This window comes from Myotis lucifugus, unplaced genomic scaffold, assembly GCF_000147115.1.
Source record: "Myotis lucifugus unplaced genomic scaffold, Myoluc2.0 scaffold_384, whole genome shotgun sequence".
In the NCBI taxonomy this organism is placed as follows: Eukaryota; Metazoa; Chordata; class Mammalia; order Chiroptera; family Vespertilionidae; genus Myotis; species Myotis lucifugus.
This window is the reverse complement of record NW_005871432.1, coordinates 373,545-400,511: the sequence shown is the minus strand read 5'-3', so window position 1 is coordinate 400,511 and position 26,967 is coordinate 373,545. Positions and strand designations below refer to the sequence as shown.

Below are 26,967 nucleotides of genomic sequence, written 5' to 3'. Positions count from 1 at the left end.
GGCCAGTTGGCCAACCCACTCTCGGCCCCTCCCCCCGGTCGGCCAGGCCCAATCTGCCCCAATCAGGGCAGGGCTAGCTGGACCCCACCCGTGCATGAATTCGTACACTGGGCCTCTAGTATTTTTAGAAAAAGTTTAAATAATAGCAAGGGATATAATTCCCAACATATGATGAATATTAATGTTCAACAGAGTAGCATCTCTTTCTGATGTCCGTCCGGTGACTGAATGCCATGTCCGTGCGAGGCCTACCCTCGTCCAGCAACAATTAGATGAAGCTCTTCTTCCACAGCCAACCCTTTATGTTCGCTTTATCTCCTTGAACCCGGTTCCGTTCCAGGTCTCAGAGGATTTTATTCGAGGGTAACACATAGTAATGCTTGAACATCTTTTTCATTCGCCCTCGGATACTTCTCTGCATCAGGACCATGTGATCTGTGAACAATGGGCTCTAAGAGTAAAACAATTCCTCCCAATTTGGGTTCTCTTCATAATGACCAGCAGCCATACAATGGACCCAATACCGACGCATCGTAAATGTTACCAGCTGCTTATCAAACGTAACAAAAGGTATTGGGCATATGCCTCTGAATGAGATCACTGGTGCCAATTAGTTCATTTATCTGTGGGTGAACATGATTTATTGATAGAGTGAGACAGTTTAGTTCCTCTCTTCCTCCTTTTTATATACGGAACCAATGAGAAATGTCTTCACATAAAAAGTAGGTGGAATGAAGAAGTTGTTGTTTTTTTTACTGTAACATCATCACTCAATTTTGGGTGATGCCAAAGTTATATGCCAAAATTACATTGCTCGCTCATTGGTAATTATTTTTACTGATGGAGCTGTCAATTATCATCTCAACTAGATCCTTCTGCAGTTTTGTTGAATGCAAAGAACTGGAGACCACCTGCTCCATGAGAGGGTTTGTGACTAGTCATTAGAGTCACCCACCAGTGATATCTCAAGCTTATCTGAGACTTTATTGTGACTTGTCAAATTATTATAATTATACGTATTAATGATTTACTTAAACTCCTAGTTTAATCTACTTAAAAATAATTGCAAAATTGAAATAGTTAATTTTCTAAAAAATATATTTTATTGATTTTTTTACAGAGAGAAAGGGAGAAGGATAGTTAGAAACATCGATGAGAGAGAAACATTGATCAGCTGCCTCCTGCACACCTCCTACTGGGGATGTGCCCACAACCAAGGTACATGCCCTTGACCGGAATCGAACCTGGGACCTTTCAGTCCACAGGCTGATGCTCTATCCACTGAGCCAAACCAGTCAGGGCGAAATAGTTAATTTTAATACATCCTTGACAATATATTTTTAAACAAAATGCTTTTATTTTTATTTATTTTTAAAATATATTTTTACTGATTTCAGAGAGGAAGGGAGAGGGAGAGAGAGATAGAAACATCGACAATGAGAAAGATTCATTGATCGGGTGCCTCCTGCACGCCCCACACTGGGGATCGAGCACGCAACCCGGGCATGTGCCCTGACCGGGAATCGAACTGTGACCTCCTGGTTCCTAGATCGACGCTCAACCACTGAGTCACGCCAGCCCCGCCAAAATGCTTTTATTTTATCCCATGTTTTAAATATACTTTTGTATAAACCTTGGGGCTGCAGATGTAGCTGTCCCAGTTTTTGGAAAGTGCCTGCCATGTAAACTCATTGGCACAGCCAATCCTCATGGCAAACCAAGTAGCCAAACTTACCAGCCAAAGATCAGGCCCTGGTCCTTCTGGCCCTGAAAGAGGTGCACCCGGCCCCGAGCTGGAATGAAGCAGGTGTACGTTCCGGGGAAGGACCCCGCTCTCCTGCTGTCACCGCATCCAGGACAAGTCAGAGCCCCCGGTCAGTGGGGCGGTGCAGGCCTGGCACCAGCTCAGGTGGCATTGGCTGTTCGCAGGAGCTGCCTGGGAATCCAGCGGCCTGGCGTGTGGCAGCGTGAGGGCCCAGGGCAGCTGGGGGATGGAGGGTGGGGGGTGCTGTCTGCCCTCAGAGCAACCCTCTGGTCTCCTAGGAAGCCGAGAGAAGCCGAGAGAAGGGAGGAGCCCCAGGCAGCCCCACGAGGCTTGTCGTCCAGGTAACACAGAGGGAGCTCGGGTCATTTCCCAATAAGCCTACTCACCTCAACCCAGTTACCCACGTTTTCTTTAAATTTACTAAGAGCCGGTGTAAAGAGTAAAATCTGCTTTGTTAACAAGTTACCAATTGAAAATAGAGAGGCGCTTAGGAAAATGGAGCCTTATGCCCAGCGGTGAGATTGGACGGGCGTTTCTCCTGGATCCTCTAAGAGAACAACGCCTGTGAGTGCGGAGCGTCCTCAGAAGCCTCTTTGAGGTGTGGCGCTACTGAGTGTCACAGGGTGGCGCTGTCACATGTGATCTGCTAGCTTAGAAAGCTCTTTACAATGTACCCAGGAATCACAATACAAAAAAGTGGTAGATTTAGTTTCTAGTTTTTCTAATTGAAAAGTTTCAAGTGTATGTTTCTGAAATGTAGAAGGCGCGTACCTAACTGTTGAAATATCTTGCTTTATTCCATAGCCTTTGTTTTAAGGAAACAAAAGGTTTCTTTCCTTAAAACAGATTGGGGAAGCCTGGTTCCCAGCCATGGACAGAGGACTGTACCCTCAGCTCTGTCCCCACGTCCCCAAATGTGCAGGGAGGGGTGTCCTGGGGAGTCACCCCACCCTGCCCTGCTTCCTGGCCAGCCTGGACACTTGACCGCCCAGGATGGAGTCTCCGCGTTGGAATTGGGCTGGGGGACAAGGGACACAGAACATGTAGTAAGAACATGTGAGGACTTCGCAAGAGCCTTCCTCTTGCTACTCGGCCGCCGACATGCCATCCAGACTGAGGAAGACCCGCAAACTTCGGGGCCACGTGAGCCACGGCCACGGCCGCATCGGCAAGCACAGGAAGCACCCGGGGGGCCGCGGGAATGCTGGCGGCCTGCATCATCACAGGATCAACTTCGACAAATATCACCCAGGTTACTTTGGGAAAGTTGGTATGAGGCATTACCACTTGAAGAGGAACCAGAGCTTCTGCCCAACTGTCAACCTTGACAAACTGTGGACCCTGGTCAGTGAGCAGACACGGGTGAATGCTGCCAAAAGCAAGACTGGAGTTGCTCCCATCATTGATGTGGTGCGATCGGGCTACTACAAAGTTCTGGGGAAGGGAAAGCTCCCAAAGCAGCCTGTCATTGTGAAGGCCAAGTTCTTCAGCAGAAGAGCCGAGGAGAAGATTAAGGGTGTTGGTGGGGCCTGTGTCCTGGTAGCTTGAAGCTACATGGAGGGGAGTTCATTAAAATATCCAAGTACTTTAAAAAAAAAAAAAAAAAAAAAAAAAAAAAAAAAAAAAAAAAGAACATGTGAGGATGAGAATTCGACCAGGACTCTCATTCTTGTTGGCCATGCCGCCCTGCTGTCCCCGCCCCAGAACCGCCAGAGGTGGCCACAGACCAACGCTCCCCTGCGGCGTCGCTCCCTTCCCTGGCCATGCCCTTGGCAGGGAGCCCAGAGGAGCCACCCCGAGGGTCCGGGCACTGAGGGGTGTCCCGTGTCCCCTCCCTCGGGAGGCACCTTCCTGAGTCCATGGTCTGTCCCTGTGCTGGTTTGGGGCTGGCCTCTGGGCTGGGGCTTCTCTGGAGCTGCAAGGCACAAGGTAAAGCGGGGTGCCCCTATCCCCCCACCTCCCCGACCTGGTGGGGGTCCCGCAGCACTGAGCTGTCACCTGTGCTGCAGCCCACAGAGAGGTCGGGAGGTCATCGGTGAGCTGCCCCCAGCGGTCACCCCCACATGTCCCTTTGTCCCCTCTCTCCTCCAAGTCCCTTCATGCAGTGAGAGAGAATGCATAGGTTCACATCCACACCCGACTCACTTTTTAATGTTTGTAGGAAAGTTAAGCGTCTGTCAGTGACAGCCCAGGAGAGCCGCTTCAGGGTGGGGGCAACCAAGAGTTTGAAAAAGGAAAGAAACAGAAAAGAAACAAACAAACAAATAAACACACGAAGAGTTTGTCCAGGTCACAGCTCAGGATTGCAGACAACAAATTGACGGGGTAACTTGAGCGGAAAAGAAATGTGTTGGAGCCTGGGTGTTGGTGGCTCACAAATAAGGGGAAAGGGAAGGGGAAGGAAGAGGCCGGGGCAGCGAGTGAGGACGCGAGGAGGACAGAGCCAGGGTCCCAGCACCCACGGTCGCTGGGGAGGAAGCCGCCTGGCAGCCCGCCGCCGCAGGAATACTGGACTGTCTGGCCGCTCTGGCCAGAGTCTGGGTGAGCAAGTCTCTGGCCTCTGTGGCCTCCTCCCACACGGATGCTCCCAGAGGCCCCTTCTCCACCCTCAGGCAGGAGGTGCAGGGGTGTGGCCCAGAGCTGCCGAAGCCGTTCTCTTCTGTTGAACTATGATGAGCTTATGGTTACAGTTAATGATGGGACAAAGTGAAGGGGATTCAATAGATTTTTCTTTTTACCTTTGGAAATAAGTAACATTTACATGTACACGCACATACATTTGTGTGTGGGCTCTTTATAAATAATACGCATTAGCCCTTTGGCACACAGTTACTGATGAACAGAGTGCAGACAGAGGGCCTGTTCCAGGTACGCTCCCGAGAACCTGTGGCTCTCCGTGGTTTTATGCTCCCCAGGCCGGGCATGTCACAAACTACTTCAGTTCAACATTTTCTGGGTCATTGTTAAAATAACACAGCCTAAATGGGACTTATTCGCAGCGCTGTTATATCAATATATTCTTTATTATTTTAGGGTTAGATTTCCGTGTATAACCAGAATGTTGTGATTGTCTTCAGAGGGGGTTTTATTAGTACCGTTCTAGAATGGAGCTTTTATTCCTTCCCCATCTCCATTTTCTCCTTCATTAACTAAGAAGCAAATTAGACTCGCATTTGGCCGATGTCTACCAAATGTTATTTTTAGAAGCCTCTCACCTCTTTCTCCTTCGGGATCCCTTCTTTCTTTCCAACTCTGTTTTGCCCTCTCAATCATTGCAATCAAAATCGGTGCCCTCCCGATATTAGTTCAATATGTAAAACAGATTGTTTATTTGCTCTTGGGATAGGAAGCGCCTGTCTAAGCTTAAAAATCCAAAAGAAAATGAGAGAAAAACATAGGTTTCTGTACAGATATAAATTTTTGTATGTCAAGCAACACTATGAAACAGGTGACCACTGGAGAAAAAAAATAGTTGGGACATAAATTATAATCAAAGGGTTAATATTTTCAGTACACTGTTTTTTACAACTGGAAGAATGGGTGAGGGAAAGAGCCGTCAGCTCCCCAAGGAAGCAATCAGGTGACCAGTAAAAATGTGGGAAAACATCTGAATATGATTAGTAATAAAAATGGACAAAGACATAACTTTGTGCGTGATAAATTGTGACGATTAAAATATTATTTGGGCAAAGGGACAGGGGGAAGGGTATTCTCACACTGTTGGTGCAGAATTAATACAGCTTTGCTGGTGTGTCTTGTGTAACAAGCGCCTTAAAATATGCATATATTTTGACCCGACAATTCACTTTGTGGGAATTTAATCCAAGAAGATGAAGTAGATCCTGTGTCTGCATGTTCCTGCACCACTATTTATGGTCCAGAAAAAGTCTCGGTGCCTCAGAATAGGACTTAATGAACAATTTCTTAGCTGGTAAAACCCGTAAAAACAGATCCAAAAACAATACCCACAGTATGGCCCAAGTTTTGTTTTAAAAAAGTAAAGAAAAGGTTTGTGCACACACTCAAGGGCACCGAACGAGTGTACCAGAATGTGTTACAGGCAGTTCTCTTTGGGGGATGGAATTATGGGAGACTTTCCCCCCTTCTTTGTGGTTTTCTGAATTTTCTAAAATTTCTTCTGTGAATATGTATTGCTGCTGTAGAACAGGAAGGGAAAAAACAATAAATCCTATTGAAAGAAATAGAGAGGCAGTGTTTCTGGCATATAGAATATTAGCAAGAGGATTCTCCTTGATATCCTAACTCTTTGGAGTATTGACCCAAATGTTAATTTGGTTTCACAATTTACCATATCCAAATTTTAAAATAAAAATTATTTTGGGGGAACTTTTTAGTGAGGTAGTTTGGATATCAGTTCCTTAGCTTATATGCAATTCTAACAAATTGAGACCGATTAGTAGGATAGTAAAGAAGATGCTATTAATATCTACTACATAAAGTATTAAAAATAAGATATTTATACCCACTGTTAAATGCATACTGTAACTTTCTGTGTGATGCTGTTAGCTCTACGGAATTCCTTGTAAATGATTCGTAGAAAAGAGTCTACACTAGCGTTCAGATAACTTTGATTCTATTTTGCTTCTCCGACTACCAGCTCTTAGTAATCACTTTGTAAATCCTGTGCTAAATTAACAAAGGTAGATTTTGCCCTCCAAACTTCCATTTCCACGTAAAACACATTCCCAGTGTCTGGCGCCAGTTGTATATTCTGAATCCCAGATAGTTTTGCCATTTCCTAAAGTTGCTGCCCAAAGCTTTTCAACAATAAAACTACGATAATTTGTTGCAAGAGAAAAACAATCACTTTATATTGCGGCAGCAGTGGTATCATAGCCTCAGCATCACTATTTACTATGAAGGGGAGTTTTTAAAATAAGTTTAAGCTGAGCAGCCGAAACAGAGAGCCACGTGAGTCAGATTTTTGTGTTTTTTGAAAAGGCGACAAAAATCGCCAGGGCTGTTCTGGGAACGGCCTGTGGAATCCCCTCGCGGGGGCGGGTGAAGGAGGAGGCCGCGGCACAGCTGGCTTTGCGGGCCGAGCGGGCGGAGACGGGGTATTGACAGGAACCGGCAGAAGAGCCGAGCTGTTTGCTCTCAGATTTAGCGGCTGTTTGGACAAGCAGGGCTCTTTATTCCTGCTCAGACCTGAGGGAGCGGAGCCTCAAGGTTGAAAAGTGAAAAGGGGACAGGAGAAGAAAAAGTTCTTTCTCAACTTCGTTTCTGTGTCCTACTGACTTCCCTTCAGCATTGTCTTTGTTCCGAATGCTGTTTGTTTTCATCCTGCAGAAGGAGTCCTGCTTTAGGACTTTCTCTCTCTCCTTTCATTATCTACTCCAGGGGTCCTCAAACTACGGCCCGCGGGCCACATGCAAATACAAATATTGTATTTGTTCCCGTTTTGCTTTTTTACTTCAAAATAAGATATGTGCAGTGTGCATAGGAATTTGTTCATAGTTGTTTTTTAAACTATAGTCCGGCCCTCCAACGGTCTGAGGGACAGTGAACTGGCCCCCTGTTTAAAAAGTTTGAGGACCCCTGATCTACTCTCGTTTCACCAAAATTACAAAGCAAATAATAACAACATCAGCGACGACACAGCCGAGTAGACCTTCCCCTGAACAAGTAGGAACTGAAGAGACCTTCCTCCTCTGTTTGGGAACAAAGGGTCAGGCCCCTGGAAGTGTCTTTTAAAAAATATATGTATATATTTTTATTGATTTCAGAGAAGGGAGAGTGAGAGAGATAGAAACATCAATGATGAGAGAGAATCACTGATTGGCTGCCTCCTGCATGGCCCCCACTGGGATCGAGACCATAACCTGGGCATGTGCCCTGACTGGGAATCGAACTGTGACCTCCTGGTTCATAGGTCGACGCTCAACCAGTGAGCCAAGCCGGCTGGGCCCCTAGAAGAGTCTTAATGGAGGTCCGGAAGGTCTCAGAAGGAGGGCACAAAACCAACATTTACTGAGTGTCTACTGTCAGCTTTGGGAAATTAGCACTCACTGGTGCCAACTGTATGTCAACTTTTAAAGCTCTAGGACAGTGGTTCTCAACCTTCTGGCCCTTTAAATACAGTTCCTCATGTTGTGACCCAACCATAAAATTATTTTCGTTGCTACTTCATAACTGTAATGTTGCTACTGTTATGAATCGTCATGTAAATATCTGATATGCAGGATGGTCTTAGGCGACCCCTGTGAAAGGGTCGTTCGACCGCCAAAGGGGTCGGGACCCACAGGTTGAGAACCGCTGCTCTAGGAGGTGGTAGTATTCCCATTTTATAGATGAAAAAGCAAACTTTGAGGTCACTGAGAATGTAGGTCTTTCTAACCTAGACCCCCTCACCCGGGCCACCAACACTCCCCTGTGGCCTCAGCCTGGCGCGCGGGAAAGAAGGTCGGTGAGGCTGGTTTCTTATCGCCATCAAAGCAGGCCGTTTTGGTCCCGGGGGTTCGTGGACATTTATACCTACATAGTGACCCTAAAAAACAAACTATTACTCCTTCAGCTTTTACACAATACAATCTACAGATGATGTGTTACAGAATTGTACACCTGAAACCTATATACTTTTATTAACCAATGTCAACCCAATAAATTCAGTAATTTTTTTTAAAGTAACCCTTCAGCTTTAACAAAAATTACCTAGTAATGTGGGGTGTAACACCCCACATCTTCGCTGGGCTGGCCGGAGCCGCCTCGTGTGGCCGATGGTCCCCGTGGTGCCCTAGCGTTTCAGAGGTCTCAGAGTGGGGGTTAGATTTTGCAGCTGAGGTCAGGCGAGGGGCATTTGCCACTGTTTTCCTGGTCAGGGAGCCTCATGGTTTTCTCATTGAGGCCGGGGAAGGGGCCTGTGGTAGAAACAGCAAATGTTGCTGATCAGCACGGCGGCGAGGGGCCGTGAGGGCATCACAGTAGTGACTTCTGAGGGTGACGCCTGCCCTCGCTCCTCCGGGTATTCCTGGCCTCCCTGGTAACGTGATTGCGGCCCCCTTTGCCGGGAGGGGTGGGGGAAGGGCAGGAAAAGGTGTGTAGTTGATGCCTTAAACAGAACGTTTGTTGCTATTTTAAAACATCACAATCAGAATGTACAAAAGTTATTAAACTTATTTCCTGTGTTTAAAAAAAGTGGTGGTGGAAGAAAGTAGAAGCATAAAAACTCAAGTCCATGTACGCTCGAGGAGCAACCTGCGGAGGTGGATTTGCACATCGGCCTTAATTGGCCCAATTGACCTTCTCTGCTGTATTTACAATTGCCTTGAAATTGTAAGCAGATGTTTGAAACCCCTTCTTTAATAGGTCTGCAACATCTGTTTCACCAACACTGCTGCCCACCAAAGCAGTGGTAATTAGGGAGCACCTAATGCATACATCTTTCCTTATGGACCCATCGATCGGGTTTCTCCCTGAGGTATTAAAGTCGACCCTTATTCTTGCTTTTATTTGAATACATTTTGCATTATGTTTTCTTACACAGAAGAACAGTATGCCAGCCCAGTACAAAAAAAGGAAAAGAAAAAGAAAGACAAACCCATGATAGTTGGTCTCCCTACTGCATTTTGAAAATTGTGTCTGTATAGTTACTAACAGGGGGGAAAAAACTTATGCATAATCAGTCGTAAACCCTTGAAAATGTGCAAAAGCTTTTGTTCTTTCCTGTTGCTTTTGTCTTTTAGATGAGGCGTTTCCTGCAAAACCAGCAACGTAAAATGTGCAAATCTTAAAAGCTGGGAGGGAGCAGTATTTATTTTATTTTTTAATTAATAGACTTCATAGAGTTTAGTTTTATAAAAAATTGAACAGAAAGTAGAATTTTCATATATTCCCTCTCCTTCTGCTCCCCACCCTAATTTCCCCATTACTAATACCTTGCCTAACAATTTTTAACATCTTGTGTAACATTGATAAACCTGTATTGATACATGTTATTCATTATAAGTCCGTGGTTTGCATTAGGGTTCGAGCTTTGTGTTGTACAGTTCTATGGGTTTTGTCAAATGTAAGTAACATGTATCTACCACTGTAGTATCATACAGAGTATTTTTATTGCCCTAAAAAACCCCTGGGCACCACCTCTGAGAGGGAACACTATTGACTGAAATATTCTTATATGAGGATGTGTTTACTTTCAAAAGGAATTATTTCTCATGCATAGTGGTCCAAAGAAATAGTCATTTGGATGTTTTAGAATTGACTGTACAACATTTTAGAGACTTTTATTTTTTTTACATGCTTTATATTTTAAAACAACATTGCATATACCTTATAAATTTTACTGAGGTTGATATGGTATGAGTTATACCTAATAATTAGAAAATTCTATAAATTGCTAGCATTCATTTCGATTGCTTACAAATAAGTTACTCTTTTAAGGATTAACTCCTTTAAAATTGTGTCTTTAAAGTAGATACTCCTTTTAAACGACTTGCCTGAGGGAAGATGTGTTTCATGGAAAGAGCGTGGTGTCCGTAGGTTCACTTTAGCTCTGGATCCTGAATTCCTTCCATTGGGAGATAGCCAAAGTCTCGGAGTGAAGAAATATGGCAGGGAAACGTGCCCAGTTTCAAACATGTGAAAAGCAACAGCAAGATGCCAGGTTTAGAAGTGAGTGAAGAAATCATGGGTGGGAGAAGGTGTTGTATCTGGCCTGTGTTCCCGCCCAGCAGGTGGTGAGGTGATGGAGGCCCGTGGCATTCAGGGCTGGGGAGTACAGTGGTATGTGCTGCTCTTGGCACATAACCTTGAGCGAGGCAGACTTTTTTCAGCAGCAGAGGTAGATTTTAAAGAAGTATTATGGCCTTAGCTGATTTGGCTCAATGGATAGAGCGTCAGCCTGCAGACTAAAGGGTCCTGGGTTTGATTCCAGTCAAGGGCACATGCCTGGATTTCGGGCTTGATCACCAGTTGGGGGCATGCAGGAGGCAGCAGATCAATGATTCTCTCTCATCATTGATGTTTCTCTCTCTCTCTCCTTCTCCCTTCCTCTCTGACATCAATAAAATATATATTTAATAAAAAAGTATTATGGAATTATAAAATGCATACAAAAATGCACATATCCTAAGGGTGCACTGTTTCAATTTTTACACTAAACTCATGGATGTAATCAGATCAAGAAATAGACCAGTCTAGCATCCCAGAGGCCTCTGCCATGGTCCACTCTGGTCCCTGTCCCCCTCTGTGGGGACTGTCCTAGTTTTAGCACCATCCTAGTTTTGCCTGGTTTTGTACTTGATACAGATGGAAACATACACATGGATTGTTTGTGTTCATCCACATGGTTACATCTGCCTACTTTGTTCATCTTCGTTGCTGTCAAATACCCTATGGGGCGAATATTCCACGGTCTGTGCATTCTGCTGTTGCTGGGCATTTGGTTTGGGGCTGCTGCATATGGCGCTGTTATGAGTGGTCTGGTGCTTTTGGCGGACCTTGCTGTGGAGTACATACCGCGGAGGCGATCTGGGTTGCAAGGTGTGCGTATGTTAGCCTCGGTGGTTTTCTGCTCAGCCCGTCAAGCTGTTTTCCAGCCAGTCATGTAGGAGAGTTCAGGGTCAGTACTTTGAGCTTCCATTCTAGCATTCTCACTTGATGACCTCGTGTTACCAACAACAAGGATTTCTAAGGTGCCTGGCCTGACCCGAGGACCAGAGCCAGGCCACTTAGGGCCACGGCTCACATTTGTAGCTGCCCACTGCAGGCAAGCACTGTGCCTGGTGCTTTCACACGCATTAGTCACCTGAGGCAGAAATTGCATTGTCCCCGTTTTACGAGGAGAAGACAGCAGCCAAGAGGCTGTAATTCGTCCGAGGTTTTATGTTCCTGAGGACAGACCCCAGTCCCAGCCCAGGCTCTTGACTCCCGTCCTCTTAGCCACCGAGTTGTGCAGCCCTTGACTTTGCCATATTCAAGTGCTGATTAAGTCGGCACGTCATCCAAAGAAGTTGCGGTATCTGACTTCTAGATAACAGGGGGCCATTTTTATTTATTATCAAATTTTATGAAATCTAGCTTTTTATATACAGTATAAATTGTTCTAATATTTGAACAATGATTTATTTATTTGTTTTGTTTGCAGTTACCTCAAAGCCAACAGAATACCCTTGGTTGACACTTTCAATCCATTAAATCTTAAATATGAGCCAACTGAGTTAAAATATTTTTGGCAAATTAAGAAACAACTTCAGTTTATGGCAGTAGGATGAAAAAGTAAATGCCTCCCAAACATTTTTTTTGTGTGTATGTTTGCCTAAGCCTTTCTCATTCTTTTATTGAGATATAATTCACATACTGTAATATTCACCCTTCTTCAAGTTTTATCTTCATATTGCTTCTTCATCCCTCTGTGAAAAATAACCTTAATGAATTTTTTAAAATGAGGATTACAAATTTAGTCTAAAAACAGTATTGTGATATAGCCTGCATTTCCTTCTTATCATTTAAGATCGTTATTTTATAATCTCCTCCTTTAAAATGTGGGAGACAGTTATCATTTTTGTATATCATAATTTCACTAGGAGCAATCTAAAAAGTCTTCAAATGTAATCATTAATATATCAATAATACCTTATATATAATATCTTCATATATTAAGATTAAGGTGAAACTTGTTTTGATATTTGGATGTTTTCCCATGGAAGTGTTTTTAGAATTTCTATCAATAGTTATGGAAGTAATACTGCTTCAATAGTAAAGGTAGACCAGATTTAAAAACAAAAACACAAAAACATCTACTCACTTTTCTAGTGATAGGTTATTTTTGTGTTTTGTACTAGTCACTTTTGCCTCAAACCAAATTTAAGAGTCAAGGAATGTGCCTATTTCAGTTCTATGATTATGTAAAAATTAGTGATGAAACAAGTAAATCTATAAGATGTTAAAGCTTTCTGAAGTCAGTCCATGCGTACCTTTCCTGTTTATGGGCTATTTCAGATCCATCCCTAAACCCTTATTATGACTCATGGAGTCTTATTGAAGATTAGAGTTTGTTTATATTTTGAATTTTTTTCCCTTGGAAAGCACTTCTAAAGCTGTGCTAGCAAATTAACAGTGAAGCATTTAGAAGCTAAGTAACCGTTTTGCTATTTAGTACTCTTGGCATCCAGTGACGTAAATGTTAACGTTAGAGTTGATCATTTAACCTGATGAGCAGCATTGTGTCCCTATCTTGAGTTTTCCTGTGTTGATGTAGTTGGGCTGGAAAACAGGTACCACATCATCACAGATCCGTGTTTGGGTTTGAGGGGTCTTCTCCTTGCATCTTAACACCTTGTGAAATTTCAGAAATGTGCATGTGAGACATCAACAGTGAGCTGGGCCGTCTTCCTGTGGACACTTGGACTGTCTGGACCTCTCCCTCGACGTGCCTGCTGACGTCCTCTGCCTGGGTTTTGAGCGTCGGCTCTGAAGTTCTGGTCTCTTGTGTGCGTCCCCTGTGGACCTGCTCCTCCACAGCCCCCTCTCCTCCGGCTGCTCCCTGGTCTCCTCCCTCCCTTTAAGAGGTGCATCCCTCCTTCAGGCAGAGTGTGGCTGTGTTTGTTTGTAGAAAGAAAGGCAAATCCTCACAAAACAATGGTCATTACAATGTGTTTGAGACAGATTTTACTAGTAGAGGCAGCCACCGCCTAACCTGGGAATGTAAGGGAGATGGTCGGCAGTTTCATTTCTGAAAGACAGCCATCACCTTTGACTGCAGCAAGCTTTCTGTGCCTCGAATGCAGTACTTACTAAAGTGACCCTAAAAACGGGTCATTGTTTTATGAGGTGGGTGGGATGAATGCTGTACGTTGACCTCTTGTGTCTTTCCAACCAAGGGTGTTCGCACAGCAATTGAACATGTGAGGCAGTGCCCGTGTCCAATGCCATTCAGGCTCATTGTAGAGACCAAATGCTGCGATTGCCCTGAAGACGGGAAATTGGTCCCTGTTACTGGTGAAGGGATGTTTCTTTGCTGCTTAGAAATGAGACTAGTCTATCTGTGTGTCTGGAACGTATTGCTTTTGGGGGCTGTTGAAACAAATGAGCACAAACTGGGTGGCTGAAAACCACAGAAAATCCTTCTCTCCCAGTTCTGGGGGCCAGAAGCCCCAAATCAAGGCGTGGCCAGGGCCGCACTCCCTGGAGGCTCCAGGGCAGGGTCTGCTCTCTGCGCCTTCCGGCTCCTGGACTTCTAGGGCTTGGACATTCATCATTCCAGCCTCGCCTCGGTCTTCACGTGGCCTTGTCCTCCCCTGCGTGCCTGGCTTCTCTTCTGCCTCCTATAAGGATGCATGTCTTTGGATTTAGAGCCCACCCCGGGATTCAGAATGATCTCACCTCAAGATCTTTAATGACATCTGCAAAAATCCCCCCCCCCTTTTTTTTTCAAATAAGAAAACATTCTCAGGCCTGGCCGCGGTTCGATTCCGGTCAGGGCATATGCCTGGGTTGCCAGATCAATCCCTGATTGTACAGGAGGCAGCCAATCAATGATTCTCTCTCATCATTGAGGTTTCTCTTTCTCTCTCCCTCTCCCTTCTTCTCTGAAGTCAATAAAGATACACACACACACACACTTTTTTTTTTTTTTTTAAAGAAAACATTCTCAGAATCTGGGTATTTGGACATGGACGTATGTTTTGGGGAGAGAAGATGCCACCATTGAACCCGCGATGGAAGGAAAGAAAACTCACATTCATAAGAAGCTGGTGGCAGTGAGGGCGATGGCCTATCACTGGCGAGTTTCCTGGGAGGGTGGACGCTGGCATCTGGCTTGGGCACAGGGAGAGCGCAGGCGTGCTTCCTCGGCTGCTCTGAAATGAAAGTGCCGCCCAGGTTACACTAGTCAACTAAAAATGGCATGAAATGACCTAAAAATAGCTCCTAAGTATTCTCTGGCTTTAAAATTGGCCCCGATCCCCATGTTACTTAAGAAGTGGGGAAAGAAAAACTTGGGAAGCTATCAACTGCATACATGGTCATTACCCGAGGATTATTCCGATTTTGGCATTGTTTCAGGAAGCCTACTCATTTTGTTTTCAATTTCTATTTCTTGCCGTCCCTGCTCCCACCGCAGTGTAAGGACTTGGTTAGCTGTACGGCGTATCAGGGTTCCAGCAGGGGCTGGGCTGTACCGAGCCCACCGAGACAAAAGTGGCTTTCATTACTGAGCTTGATACGGCTTCGTGATTACTGCTGACTTACACATTTCTCTAAAATTATACTTTTATGAAAAACCAACTCTTCCAATGTGTGAAAATTACCACTCATTTCTTCCTGCTCGACTGCTGCGGTTCTTACTAATGTTTGTTCTTCTATAGAATAACTTCTCTGGGGGAAGAATCTTTATTTTTAAACAACTGTCATTCTGTTCCTGCCGATAATGCTGTGAGTTTGAGGTGGAGTTGTGGTAAGAGCAGCCACTGGACAAGTTAAGCATTAACGCCCTCTTGAGTAATAAGGTTTTTTTTTTGTTGTTTTTTTTTTTGCTGAGATTGATCATTCAGCCACTTTCATTGTGTGTGGATTATTCCCTGGCATGGCAGGGCCAACATGCCGTCTTTTGTGTTGTATGTTTAAATGTCTAAATCTTGTTCGGGTGTAAATTTGGGGTGATTTCGAGTTGCCTATTCGTAGAAGTTTCTACTTAGAAAAGGTTCTTCAGTTGATAAAAACCTTTAAAACATAGTGCACAGTTTTTGTAATGCTTTAGGGCTTCACAAACCTTTATAGCTTTCTGAACAATATATGCACGACCCTGTTCTAAGAACATAAGGGCCATGCAGTTAGTGTACCTTTACCATCTGCAGCAAACATTTCCATACAGTTCCTGCTACCTGAGAAAGCAGCTTAGGTCATTCCCTGACACTTAACTGCCTTTAAAAAAAAAACAAACAAAAAAAAAAACACAACAGGATTTTCACTGTATTAATAAGCAAAATAGTAGTCCAGTCATAGCCTTGGTGAGCTTAGTTCTTGTTCCTATTTCACAGCTAAGAGGCAGATTAACTTGCCTGGACGGAAGGGCTGACCATTAAGGCCCTTCGGCCCTTTGAGTATGCCCGCAGGGCTGTGTTCCAGAACAATCTTGTGACAGTGGCGAGCCGGAGAGGTGGACTGACTCAGGGATGTTTTTGGAGATGATCTCACTAATCGGAGGAAACCATAATAAGGATGAGAATTCAGACAGTGGCGTTGGGGATGGGAGCTGGGGAGAGGCCATGGGCGTCTTCGCATGACATGATTGAGTAAGAAGAGAAGTCAGATGTGGGCATGGTCGGCCAGAGCATGCCTATCAGCCAGGTGACTCCTGGTTGGATTAAAATAAAATGGGAATCAGCTCTTTGTGGCTACGACCGAGGCTCGAAAGGCCCACGGAAAGCGAGAGGCATCACCACCTCTGACGTGCCAGAAGGGATATTTTCGTGTCTAAAAATGTCCTGGTGCTGATGATTGCTGGCAAATCATGACATCTTTATAGAGGCCAATTAGACCACTCAAGTGGCATGTCTGCTCAAGAACAGCTGATCCCGAGCGTGCAGAACCGTGATCCTGTGACACCTGATCCCAGCCCTGGATTGGGAGCCACGCCCACGTCCATAAACGCAGGGCAGGAGCCCCATGGGGCCTGGTGGGGGGGAGGCCCCGGGACAGCAGCACTCCCCAGGGTTTTGCACGGAGCGGGCATCACCCTGGAGTCCACAGTGTCTGTCTGAACTATATCTGGGTTTATGGGAGGGGCCCAGTTTATAAAATTACTGCTTCCAACTGTCATCTAGAGAATTGTGACCTCACAGTACAGCTTTGACATATGTTCTGGGTTTAATCTTACCGCTAATAGAACGCATTTTGGTTGTCAGTTGTTTTTAATCAAAATTTTGACCCCAAAGGTGATAGTTATGATTGCTGCTTTTTCTGCCTGATTTCTGTGGGATTCATCCAGGAGTATTTGGCACTGGAAATTGGCTCCATGGAACTCCTGACATAATGTGAAATTAAAGTCTTTGTCACATTTAGAAAAGACAAAACTGCAAGTTCTTTCCTGATAAGCGGAGTCAGACGCCTTGGAATCTCTTGGCTTTAAATCTTGGAAGCAGCTGCCTGCTCTGCAGGAATGGGCTCCTCCCCACCCCTGGGGTTCCGTGGGGGGTCCCAGGGGGCGGGGCCACTGGGCATCGGGAGAGGAGGCCGAAGACATTCATCCGGGCACCCAGGAGGCTCGAGATGACTTCCAATGCGCAGCGCTCCCTGCGTCCTGACGCCACGCAGTTCCTGGGCCATCATTGCACTTTTCTTAAGAACTTGGCCTCGTTTCTCAACCTGAAAGTTTATTTTGCGCTCAGAATAGGAAGCCTTAGAAGGATTTTCCGGAAGAGCCTCTTCGTACATCGCCTGAACCTGCGGAGCACCGAGGCATGCGCACCCTGCTCTTGGTGTCTGGCACGATGTTCTCGCGATAGGAATGCCAGGCCACTCGCTCTCGGCCTTTCTCGCGATAGGTCAGCCACTCGGTTTTTCTTGCTGTGGGTCGCACTCGTGGTTGGTCATTTTCGCGATAGGTCACTCAGGCTTGGTTTTTCTCGCGATAGGACACACTCGTGGTTGGTTTTTCTCGCGATAGGTCACACTGGTGCTTAGTATCTTGAGCAACGGGTCGCTGGGGCCCCTCGGCCTCCATTGGTCGTGCTCACGTGCTCACTTGGACATGGCGCTCAAAGCAGCCGCTCCCAGTCAGAGAAGGACATTCACTTGCACGTTTGGAGTCAGGTAATGGCGTAAAGAAACCAGGTGACGACCAAGCATGTTGATGAGCCGCCATGTGCCAGCAGGTCTCCCTCAAGCATGTTGATGAGCCGCCATGTGCCAGCAGGTCTCCCTCAGGCTGGACGGACAGGCGAAGGAGCCCTTCTCCTCACAGCCGAGTCGCAGTCCCCGCCGCGCTCTCACTTCGAGCCTCCCCCGTGGTTCCGCCCGGTGTACCCCCTCGGGCGGGGCTGGTAAGTACACATCCTCCGTTGCCTTTCCTGGACGTTAGCATCTCCGCCCGAATCCGGGGCTGGAGCAAATGTTTTTCTGGATGTTTGTTCCTCTGTGGGGACTCCGCGCCCTCGGGTGGCATGGTGTTCGCTGAGGGAGCCGGTTCACAGGGACCCAGCGCCCCACAAACAGTGAGGCCAGAGTCAGCGCGGGAGGCCGTGCCCAGCCCTTCACAGCCCTCCTCAGGGCGGTGTGCGGGGCGCCGAGGACTCCTGGAGGGGCGTGTTTGTTTTCCCTTTACTTGCAATTGAGGACACATTTGCTGACTCTTCACGCACAAAAGCAACGTAAATGTAAATGTGATGTTTGGCAACCGGTGACCAGGGAGCCCGGGAATGACTGTGTTGGGTCCGAGGCTCTGCCTGGCCGGCGGCCCCGCCTCTCCAGCCTCTGCCTCTGTCTCCTCCTGTTCCTGTGCCCTTTCCTCTTCTGCCTCAAAGGAGGACACTTGTCATTGGGCTTAGGGCCCGCCAGGTCCAGGATGATCTCATCTCAGGACCCTTAATTATATCTGCAAAGAACGTTTATCAGGCAAGGAGTATGCACAGGTTCCAGGGAGTAGGACACGGACTTGTATTGCCGGGAGGGGCACCGTTCAACCCACCAGTTAACAGTATCTGTTAGGAAAAAATCCTCTTTTTTATTTTGGCACTAGAAGCATTTGCCATTGAATGACAGGGAGCCCACTGAGAAGGAAATACACTAGGGTACTGTTTGTCTCATTCTAAGTAAAACCTATCTACACTAATAAAAGAGAAAGATGCAAATTGACCATACCTTCGTGACACCCACCAGCCAATCAGGAGTGCGTATGCAAATTAACCCAACAAAGATGGTAGTTAATTTGCATATGCAGACGGCTGGGGGCAGGGCAGGATGCTTGCATCATCACCATGGCGACGACGCAGGCTTTCTGCACTGCCTCAGCCACTCTGGGCCTCTGGGCAGCATGGGAAAGCGGAAAGGCAGCTCCAGGCCAAGCAGAGGCGGTGCTGGCAGCCAGGGGAAGGAAGGCCTATTCTTGCATGAATCTTTGTGCATCGGGCCTCTAGTATAGTCAATAATGTGAAATATGTGTCATAGCATGCATATCAGCTTTTAGGGTGAACCTATAGACAAATAGTAAATGATACAACAGTTGCTACTGAACCGAGTGAAAATGCCCTTAGATTAGATAATGTGGTGGGTGCCTGAGGGGGGAGGAGGCGCCGATGAGAGGTAGAACCAAGAGTTGAACACTGATGAGCTGCTCTTTTAAACTGGGCAGCAAGACATCCTGTCTGGCAGGTAAAACAGTCCGTGGGGTTTGGGTATGTTATCTGAAGTGTCACGGTTCAGTAGAAATGGCAACTAAGTGGGGCGAGGAGAGGTGGCTGGTGGGTGAGTTAGTTAAAACCTCACGGCAGGAAGCCTGAGGACAGTGTGTGAAGTTGCCAAACTGTGGAAACCAGGAAGGGGCTGGTGAAACCAGTTACATAAAGCGCACTGCATTTTTGAGAGCATTTTTTTATACCAGTTTAGGAGCTTGGCTAGATCCCAAGGGTCTTTTTAATCACACATTTTCCATGATTAGCAGTATGGTCTGATAATCACACATCTGTCTTGCATGAGTGGTTCAAATTTTAAAATAGGTATATTGTCATTTGTTGAAAACTAAGTTCTGCAGCAATATTTTTATTACATTTTCTTTTCCAGTAAGTGAGATCAAAGGAGTGATCCTGAAAATTATGCTTATAGTGGACTTAAGTAAAAAGGATTTATGCAATCAAATTTACAGATTGTTTTTTATTGATCACAACTTTTATGCTAGGGATCAATTTTAATCTACTTGACATCTTTAATTGCTTATCCACTTAAAAAATTAACTCTGGTAGATGGAAGAACACCTTCTAATGCAAATTGTTTTACTGTTATTGAAAATATGGTATTATGTTATAGTCAGAAAAAGAATTGCTGAGTAGGCCATTATCCCCTTCTAAAAAGGGAAAATGAAGGAAAGACCAGGGCTCCCCAAGAGCAGAGTTGTATTCAGCACGTCCTTAACATTTCCAGGGTGTTGATCCTGCCTGCTCTAGTGCAGCACAACCACTCATTTATTCCACAAACTAAGTACTACCAGTTTCCAAGTATGGAGCCCTGGAGAGATAAAAGTGTGAGTATTCTTTTAAGAAATCCAGTCCCATGAGCAATGTTTCCTCCTGGTTGATATCCTGATACCTGTTTTTATTCAATTCCTTCCTAATCTATTGAATCAAACTTCGATCAGCACATACAACAAAAGTTAATATCCTTTCTTCAGTTCTCAAAACATGGGAAGACTAGAAAAATACTCATCACTGAGTTTCTTTCTGCCATGGGAATTATTTAACCCCCCAAACAGACTTCAAGTACAAGCTCCTCATGGATTCTACAAGACACCTCCATTTCCTAGCCTGCCATCCTGTTCGTGTTCTCAGCGATCTCTTAGGTCTCCTGAGTGCACCGTCCCTGCTGTCGACCACGCTCCCTCTCACCATCTAGCTCGTCAGATCTACTGTTAGCACTCTTTTTATCCACACATTTGGCCATTCTTTTCCTACTCTTCTGTATTCCTTTTGCCTATAAACATATCCAGATCATATTTATACTATTAAGCCAACACTGGGTCCTGTATCACCTCCATTTCCTCTCTTTTTCTTTGTTCTGTAGTCACTGTCTAATTCTTTACTGGGGCGGGGGGGGGCGCAGGGTAGCAGAATGAAATCCCAGTTCCACTGCTAACCGTGTAAACATAGACAAGCTTCCTCATTTGTAACATGGGAATAATTATATTAATTATGTATTTCACAGTGTTGTGAAAAGTTCACATACAAGACATGATGTACAACTTGATGTAGCCATTCTAGAAATTGCCACACAGTAGAACTGTTTGCCTGGTATGAGTTGGAGGTAAAGGAGGGCTTGGTTCCAGATCTTTTGAGCCAAAAGGGATTGAATGCAGGGTGGTTGGATGCATGGCAGATCAATGAGAGGGCTGAAGGCACTACTCTGGGTTAGCTCCAAGAATGACCTGGAAAACAGCCTCTGAAGCAGCCCACCGCTGAGGAAGAGGAGTCACGGTTGCTAATGGAACTGCTCACTTTAGGAGCGCACCTTGTAGCTGAGACCAGGGGTCAGGTCCTACCGCTGCTGCACCCACTCACGTGCAGGAAGCTTGTGGCCTTGGGATGCTCGACACAGCAGCCGAAGCAGCAGGAGGTGTCTCCACCTCTTTTCCTTCTTCCAAAACCTATGTGTTTGTATCTAGTTGCAAACTTATGTCAGCTGCCTCCAGAGCCTTACACGCAGGGAGTTTGGGAACGCCATTTTTAATTTTTTCATCCTCTAGGATAGGAAAGCACCCTAGAAGGAAGTTGGAAGGATTCGGGGTGCCAGTCCTCCTTACCTCCCCCTGGGGGTCTGCAAAGGCTTCTTACAGGAGTAGGGCTTTGGCTTGGTCTTTAGGGTTAAACAGGTACGGGATTTGAACCAGTGGGACATATTCTAGATTGGCTCTATTTAGGCCATCCCATTTCTCTGTGTCCTCGAGTGATCAAGTCCTTCCTCTTACAGCTTCTCATCTTGGCCCCAAAGTTGATCTTCAGAAAAGGCCCTCCCTGTTGGCCTCTTAACTCTGGACCCCTTACTTTACCTCAACGCTTCTGCTGAGGTGGTTCCCCTGTAAAGTGCCACATCAAACTCTGGACCAAATCCAAGATCCTTTTTTAAAATTTTTTTAAAGACCCTTCACATAGGCACCAGTGATCTATCACTTCCTGTGTGTCTTCTGCAAATTGAGCCCAGCTCTTCCTTTTATCTCTGGCTCGGGCGCTAATGTCTCCTTCATGTGCCTGCTTGCTGTTGCCTCCCATCCTCATGGAAAGAGCAGCCCCACATGCCTGGACTGCTCTTTCCTAAGCCCCTCTCTGAGGGGAGGCCTCCTCGCATGGGCACCCACCTTCTCTTTGTATCACAGTCAGTAAGGGTTATACTTGATCATGTGTATATTTTTAGTTACATTTTATGAATATTTTCATGCCAAATTACAAATAAACTCGATGGGATTAATTTGTCACTGAAAAAAGTTAAAGTTGGTGTTTGGCACATACCTTTATCTTATATGGAAAAGACAACCCACCAGCAACATAGTAAAATGGGAAATAGGGGAATTAAGAACAAAAGAGACAGGTGTTAAATGTTAAAGATTGACAGGTGAAAAGCTCTTTCTGTCATGTGGGGGATGGGGATTAAAAGGTTCATTCATTGGAAAAAGTACTTAAATCAATAGTAGTAAAAGGTGATTATGTATTTCAAATGTTGGCTTAAAAGAACTGAGATTCGTCTAGGCTTGACAATCATTTCATGAGGTGTGCAGTGTAATGCAAAGTCATGGTTTGTTGATCAAGTAACTGATTCTTTCTAAACTGTAGTCATTTTATCTATAAAATAAAGGCACTTAACCTTACTTGAAATCAGGCTTAAATATAATAATGCATGCAAAGTGTTTACCCAGCTCAGTCTGGGCCCAATTACTCAGTACATTTTGTCAGTAATGATGATAGATAGCTATATTAATTACTAAATTAAAATTGTTGGGAGATTATCAGAAACATCCATTTTGGAAACTTTGTGGGACTCATATAATTTCAGAAGTACTGAACTAGACTAGTTCTTAGAGATCCTGGTTGGTTTAATTTTTAATGTTTCATATTTATTGTACAAACTATGTTTTAATGAAAATACATAAAAGAAAAAAATTATATCATCATAATAAGTCAATATATCATTTATTTTCATTTTTCCAAAAGCTATTTAAGCCAAGCCTAGAAGCAAAAATATTTCATGGTGATATAATTTTAGTGTGGACAGAATTGTGTGTTTTTATTTTTCACCAAATTTTATATTAGAACCACGCTCCCGTGTTGGCACTTCACCTCTAGTTAAAAATTTCAGTAAAGTTGTATTGGACTCATCTTTTCTCTGGGCCATTGTTTTAGCAGCCAGCCTCATACAGGTGTAACCAGACGCCCACCCCCCGTGGTTAAGTGGGTTCTCCGACCCCAGCAATGTGGGGCCCTGCCGGAGTCCACCTAGCTTTCATCCAGGCTCTCCTGGGAAGAGTGTTCCCACTGGGCACGCCTTGACCAGTTGGGATGGCAGCTAGCAGGTTAATGCTCCCTTTTTCAGACCCTGGGGCACATGAGTCTGAGGCATGTTCTAGCTAGCTCCGCAAAAGTCCCCCCAGTTCCCACTCATCTTCACTCCAGAATAAACTACCTGCACAGCAGCCCTAGCTTCAGGCTCTTTTTGGGGAGAGTTAAGGCTAAGACAGTAGGCAGAGTGGCCCGATCAGTTGCTCATAATGTTTATTAATGGTCTTAGTGCTGTTGGATATTTAGGAAATTTCAAATTTCTGTCATTCTGAAGCTACATTGAACATTTTTGTGCCAGTCTTTTATGTATTTGAAAAATAAGTTTTAGGACAAACTCAAGGAGCAAGGTCACTGTTGAAGACCTTAAACCCGTAGATCATCACGCCAAAGTGCTTCCTAGGGGGCTGCCCTTAACAAAGCACCACCAACACAAAGTGCAGCCATTCAGCTGCTGCCTCTTCGGTGGTTTGAACCTAGCTGGCGCCTTGAGGAGGAGGAAGCTGCCATCCTTTATTGTTGTAATTTGGTTTCTCCCATGGTTAGGAAGGTTGCACGTGTCTTCATTCTCTTTGCTGTATTTGTGCCTCTCACTGGGTCTTGCCTTTGATTCTGGCTCTCATAAGGTCCCTGGTGGAGGAGTCTTACATAAAATGAGCAAAGGCAAGCCTGCAGGAAGCAGACAGTCTACAGGAGATAGCAGAGGTGGCCTTGGCCATGCCAGAGGACATCCTGTGTGTGGCGGGAAGCCTGGTGAGGATGGCAGCGGGCAAGCAGTCAGTGGGCCTGTGAACGGCTCTCCTGGTGAAGGTATGGATCTCGTTGTGCTGTGACAGAAGTCTCTCCACCTGAGCTGCCAGGGAAGCTGCAGGGTTAGTGCCCTGGTAAATCTGACACCGTGGTTTTTCCCCTGTTTTTTTTTTTTTTTTTTCCGTTGAGAATTGATATTGTAGTACTAATTCTGTCACTGCCCTCTGTCCTCCTTGCTGGTTCCAGCAGGCATGGAGCCAGTGCTCTTTCGTTTTCTCGATGTCATAGAGTTAGATACACAGAGAACCTCTGAGGACAATGAATTGAGTTTTGTCCTCCATGGATGGGAGGAGGAAATAGCTAAATAGGCCTAGTCTACATAGTTCAAATGCAGAGAAATATTTACCTAGATAATGCAAACACAAAGACCCAGTTAGGTCTCATTTACACAGGTGACCCTGACTCTCTACATCTGGTGGTCGGAGACTATAAAGTAAATTACATAGCATGTGCCCGGCCCTGGTGCACAGTCATGCATACATGCAGCCCACCATCTCCTTGCCCCGTGCAGGAACAGAGAAAAAAGGTGAGCGCACACATCCTGTACATCTGAAGCTGGTAAGGGAGCTATGGTTAGTCTTGTCATAGACCAGGTTCTCACATACACAAATTAAAAGTGCAGAGTGCCGAAACCGGTTTGGCTCAGTGGATAGAGCGTCGGCCTGCGGACTGAAAGGTCCCAGGTTCGATTCCGGTCAAGGGCATGTACCTGGGTTGCGGGCACATCCCCAGTAGGAGATGTGCAGGTGGCAGCTGATCGATGTTTCTCTCTCATCGATGTTTCTAACTCTCTATCTCTCTCCCTTCCTCCCTGTAAAAAATCAATAAAATATATATTTTTAAAAAAAGTGCAGAGTACATGAAAGCATTCAATGAATCTTCTATAATCTTTGAAGGAAGTTGACAAATTAGTATTTCAAGTTTACAGGGAAATTATGTATAGATGAAGAGGTATCCATAATAATAGTTCCTTATAAGGAAGAAAGTGGTAGGGGGTCCCAGGCATAGCCAGGTTCAGAGGGAAGAGAAGATGGTGTGTCAGCAAAAGCAAGTAATTCCGTATTAACAAATGAATATGACACCCTTGGCCATCCATCGATTCAGTAAATATTTACCTAGTTCCCACTCTCTGCCTGGCATGGTACATCATGATCCAAATAAATAGCGAATGTAGTTTGGATTGGATTGGGTTTAATTTGATTACTATTTCGTCAGTTCTAAAACACATTTTAACACTTCTGAAATTGGCAAGTATACTATGGTAAATGGGGTCTTAGATTAGATAAAAGAGCTATTATTGGTCATTATTGTGTTTGGCAATGTTTACAAAAAAATAGCAGATAAGTCCATGCTCACAAGTTGAGAAAGCCTGAGTGATTTGGCCCTGACCTGTAGCTCAGGCAAGTCCTGTGGAGATAAAGTAACTTCTACTTGGGTGTTTTCATTTCTTTTAACTCTATTTGGAAGTAAATGTTATTTTTATTGGTAGTTTTTTTTCCCCCCAGTTACCTTCATTTTGAATCATTACGCTGCTATGACTAAACATAAATAGTTAGCCTTGTCCTGTCCTTACCTTTCCATTTTCAGAGCACTTTCCAGGTGTGAATAATTGGCTTACATAACTGTATTTTTTAAATACACAAGAAGTAAAATTTGTGGTAAAGATTATCTAGGTACTACATCTGCACCTACATGTGTATCTATATATCCGTATATCCCCAACCAAGTTGTCCCTGGATGGACTTAGGAGGGCATATGTGTATGTGTTGGTGGCCGCCACCTCCGTTAAGCCCATCACAAAGACATTACACTGTAGTTGCCATGGCATTAAGACAATGTAAGTGTAAAATTATTCTAAAATCAAAATGTTATTGGAGCCCTAACCGGTCTGGCTCAGTGGATAGAGCATCGGCCTGCGGACTGAAGGGTCCCAGGTTCGATTCTGGTCAAGGGCATGTGCCTTGGTTGCGGGCACATCCCCAGTGAGGGGTGTGCAGGAGACAGCTGATCGATGTTTCTCTCTCATCAATGTTTCTAACTATCCCTCTCTGTAAAAAATCAATAAAATATATTTTAAAAAAATAATGTTATTGGAAAAAAACCAAAGGTCAGGTGGATATGCTTTGTGAAGTCTGTGCTTCATCCATTAGATGAGGATGGGCCCTTTATTACCACACTAGTGGCTCGGTGCACTAATTCATGCACATTGAAAGGAAATTAATTAGAAATATTTTAATATTGCTATTCACCCTTTCTCTATAATAGAAGTGTCAACCAAATTCACGATCGACAATGACAGATCGAAACACACGCGTGCAATTGGCGCCAGCAAGAGCTTTATATGTATCGTGCATGTGCGAGTCAACTTAGCCTTTTATATATATACTAGAGGCCCGGTGCACAAAAATTTGTGCACTCGGGGGGGGGGGTCCCCCAGCCCGGCCTGTGCCCTCTCGCAGTCTGGGACCCCTCCCTTTGGGAGATAACGACCTGCTGGCTTAGGCCTGCTCCCGGGTGGCAGAGGGCAGGCCCAATCCCTAGGTGCAGCCCCTGGACAGGCTCAGAGCAGGGCCGATTGGGGAGTTGGGGCGCCGCCCCGTCATGCACAGAGCAGGGCGGATCAGGAGGTTGCGATGCCACCCTCAGTCACGCTCAGGGTAGGGCCAATTGGGGGGTTGGGGCACCGCCCCCTGTCACACTCAAGGCAGGGTCGATGGGGAGGTTGCGGCGCCACCCCCTGTCACGCACAGAGCAGGGCCGATCAGGGGGTTGGGGCGCTGCCCCTTGTCACGCACAGAGCAGGGCCCATCAGGGGTGTTGGGGCTCCGTACCCTGTCACGCACAGAGCAGGGCCCATCAGGGGGTTGAGGAGCTCCCCGCTGTCACTCACAGAGTAGGGCCGATAGGGGATTTGGGGCACCGCCCCCTGTCACACACAGAGCAGGGCAGATCAGGGGGTTGGGGCGCTGCACCCTGTCACACTCAGGGCAGGGCCAATGGGGAGGTTATGGCTCTACCCTGTCACACACAGAGCAAGGCCCGTGGAGGGGGGTTGGGGCGCCACCCTCTATCACCCACAGAGCAGGGCCGATCAGGGATTGGGCGCCGCCACTGTCACACTCGGGCAGGGCCAATGGAGAGTTATGGCTCTACCCTGTCACACACAGAGCAGGGCTGATCAGG

The 26,967-nt window shown here is 45.6% G+C and overlaps 2 protein-coding genes across 2 annotated transcripts in view; both read left to right on the top strand.

The window, feature by feature from the left end:
* The window catches only part of HLCS (holocarboxylase synthetase), a 158,105-nt gene that overhangs the window by 74,678 nt on the left and 56,460 nt on the right, over positions 1–26,967 (top strand). The window lies entirely within an intron of this gene.
* On the top strand, positions 2,833–3,354 carry LOC106699377 (60S ribosomal protein L27a). The gene has a single exon (XM_014467256.1). It carries the CDS (start codon positions 2,867–2,869, stop codon positions 3,311–3,313), a length of 447 nt encoding a protein of 148 aa, XP_014322742.1. The 5' UTR covers positions 2,833–2,866; the 3' UTR covers positions 3,314–3,354.

Excerpts from the sequence above, each read along its gene's own strand:
- LOC106699377 (XM_014467256.1), top strand. The coding sequence starts at position 2,867 with ATGCCATCCAGACTGAGGAAGACCCGCAAACTTCGGGGCCACGTGAGC.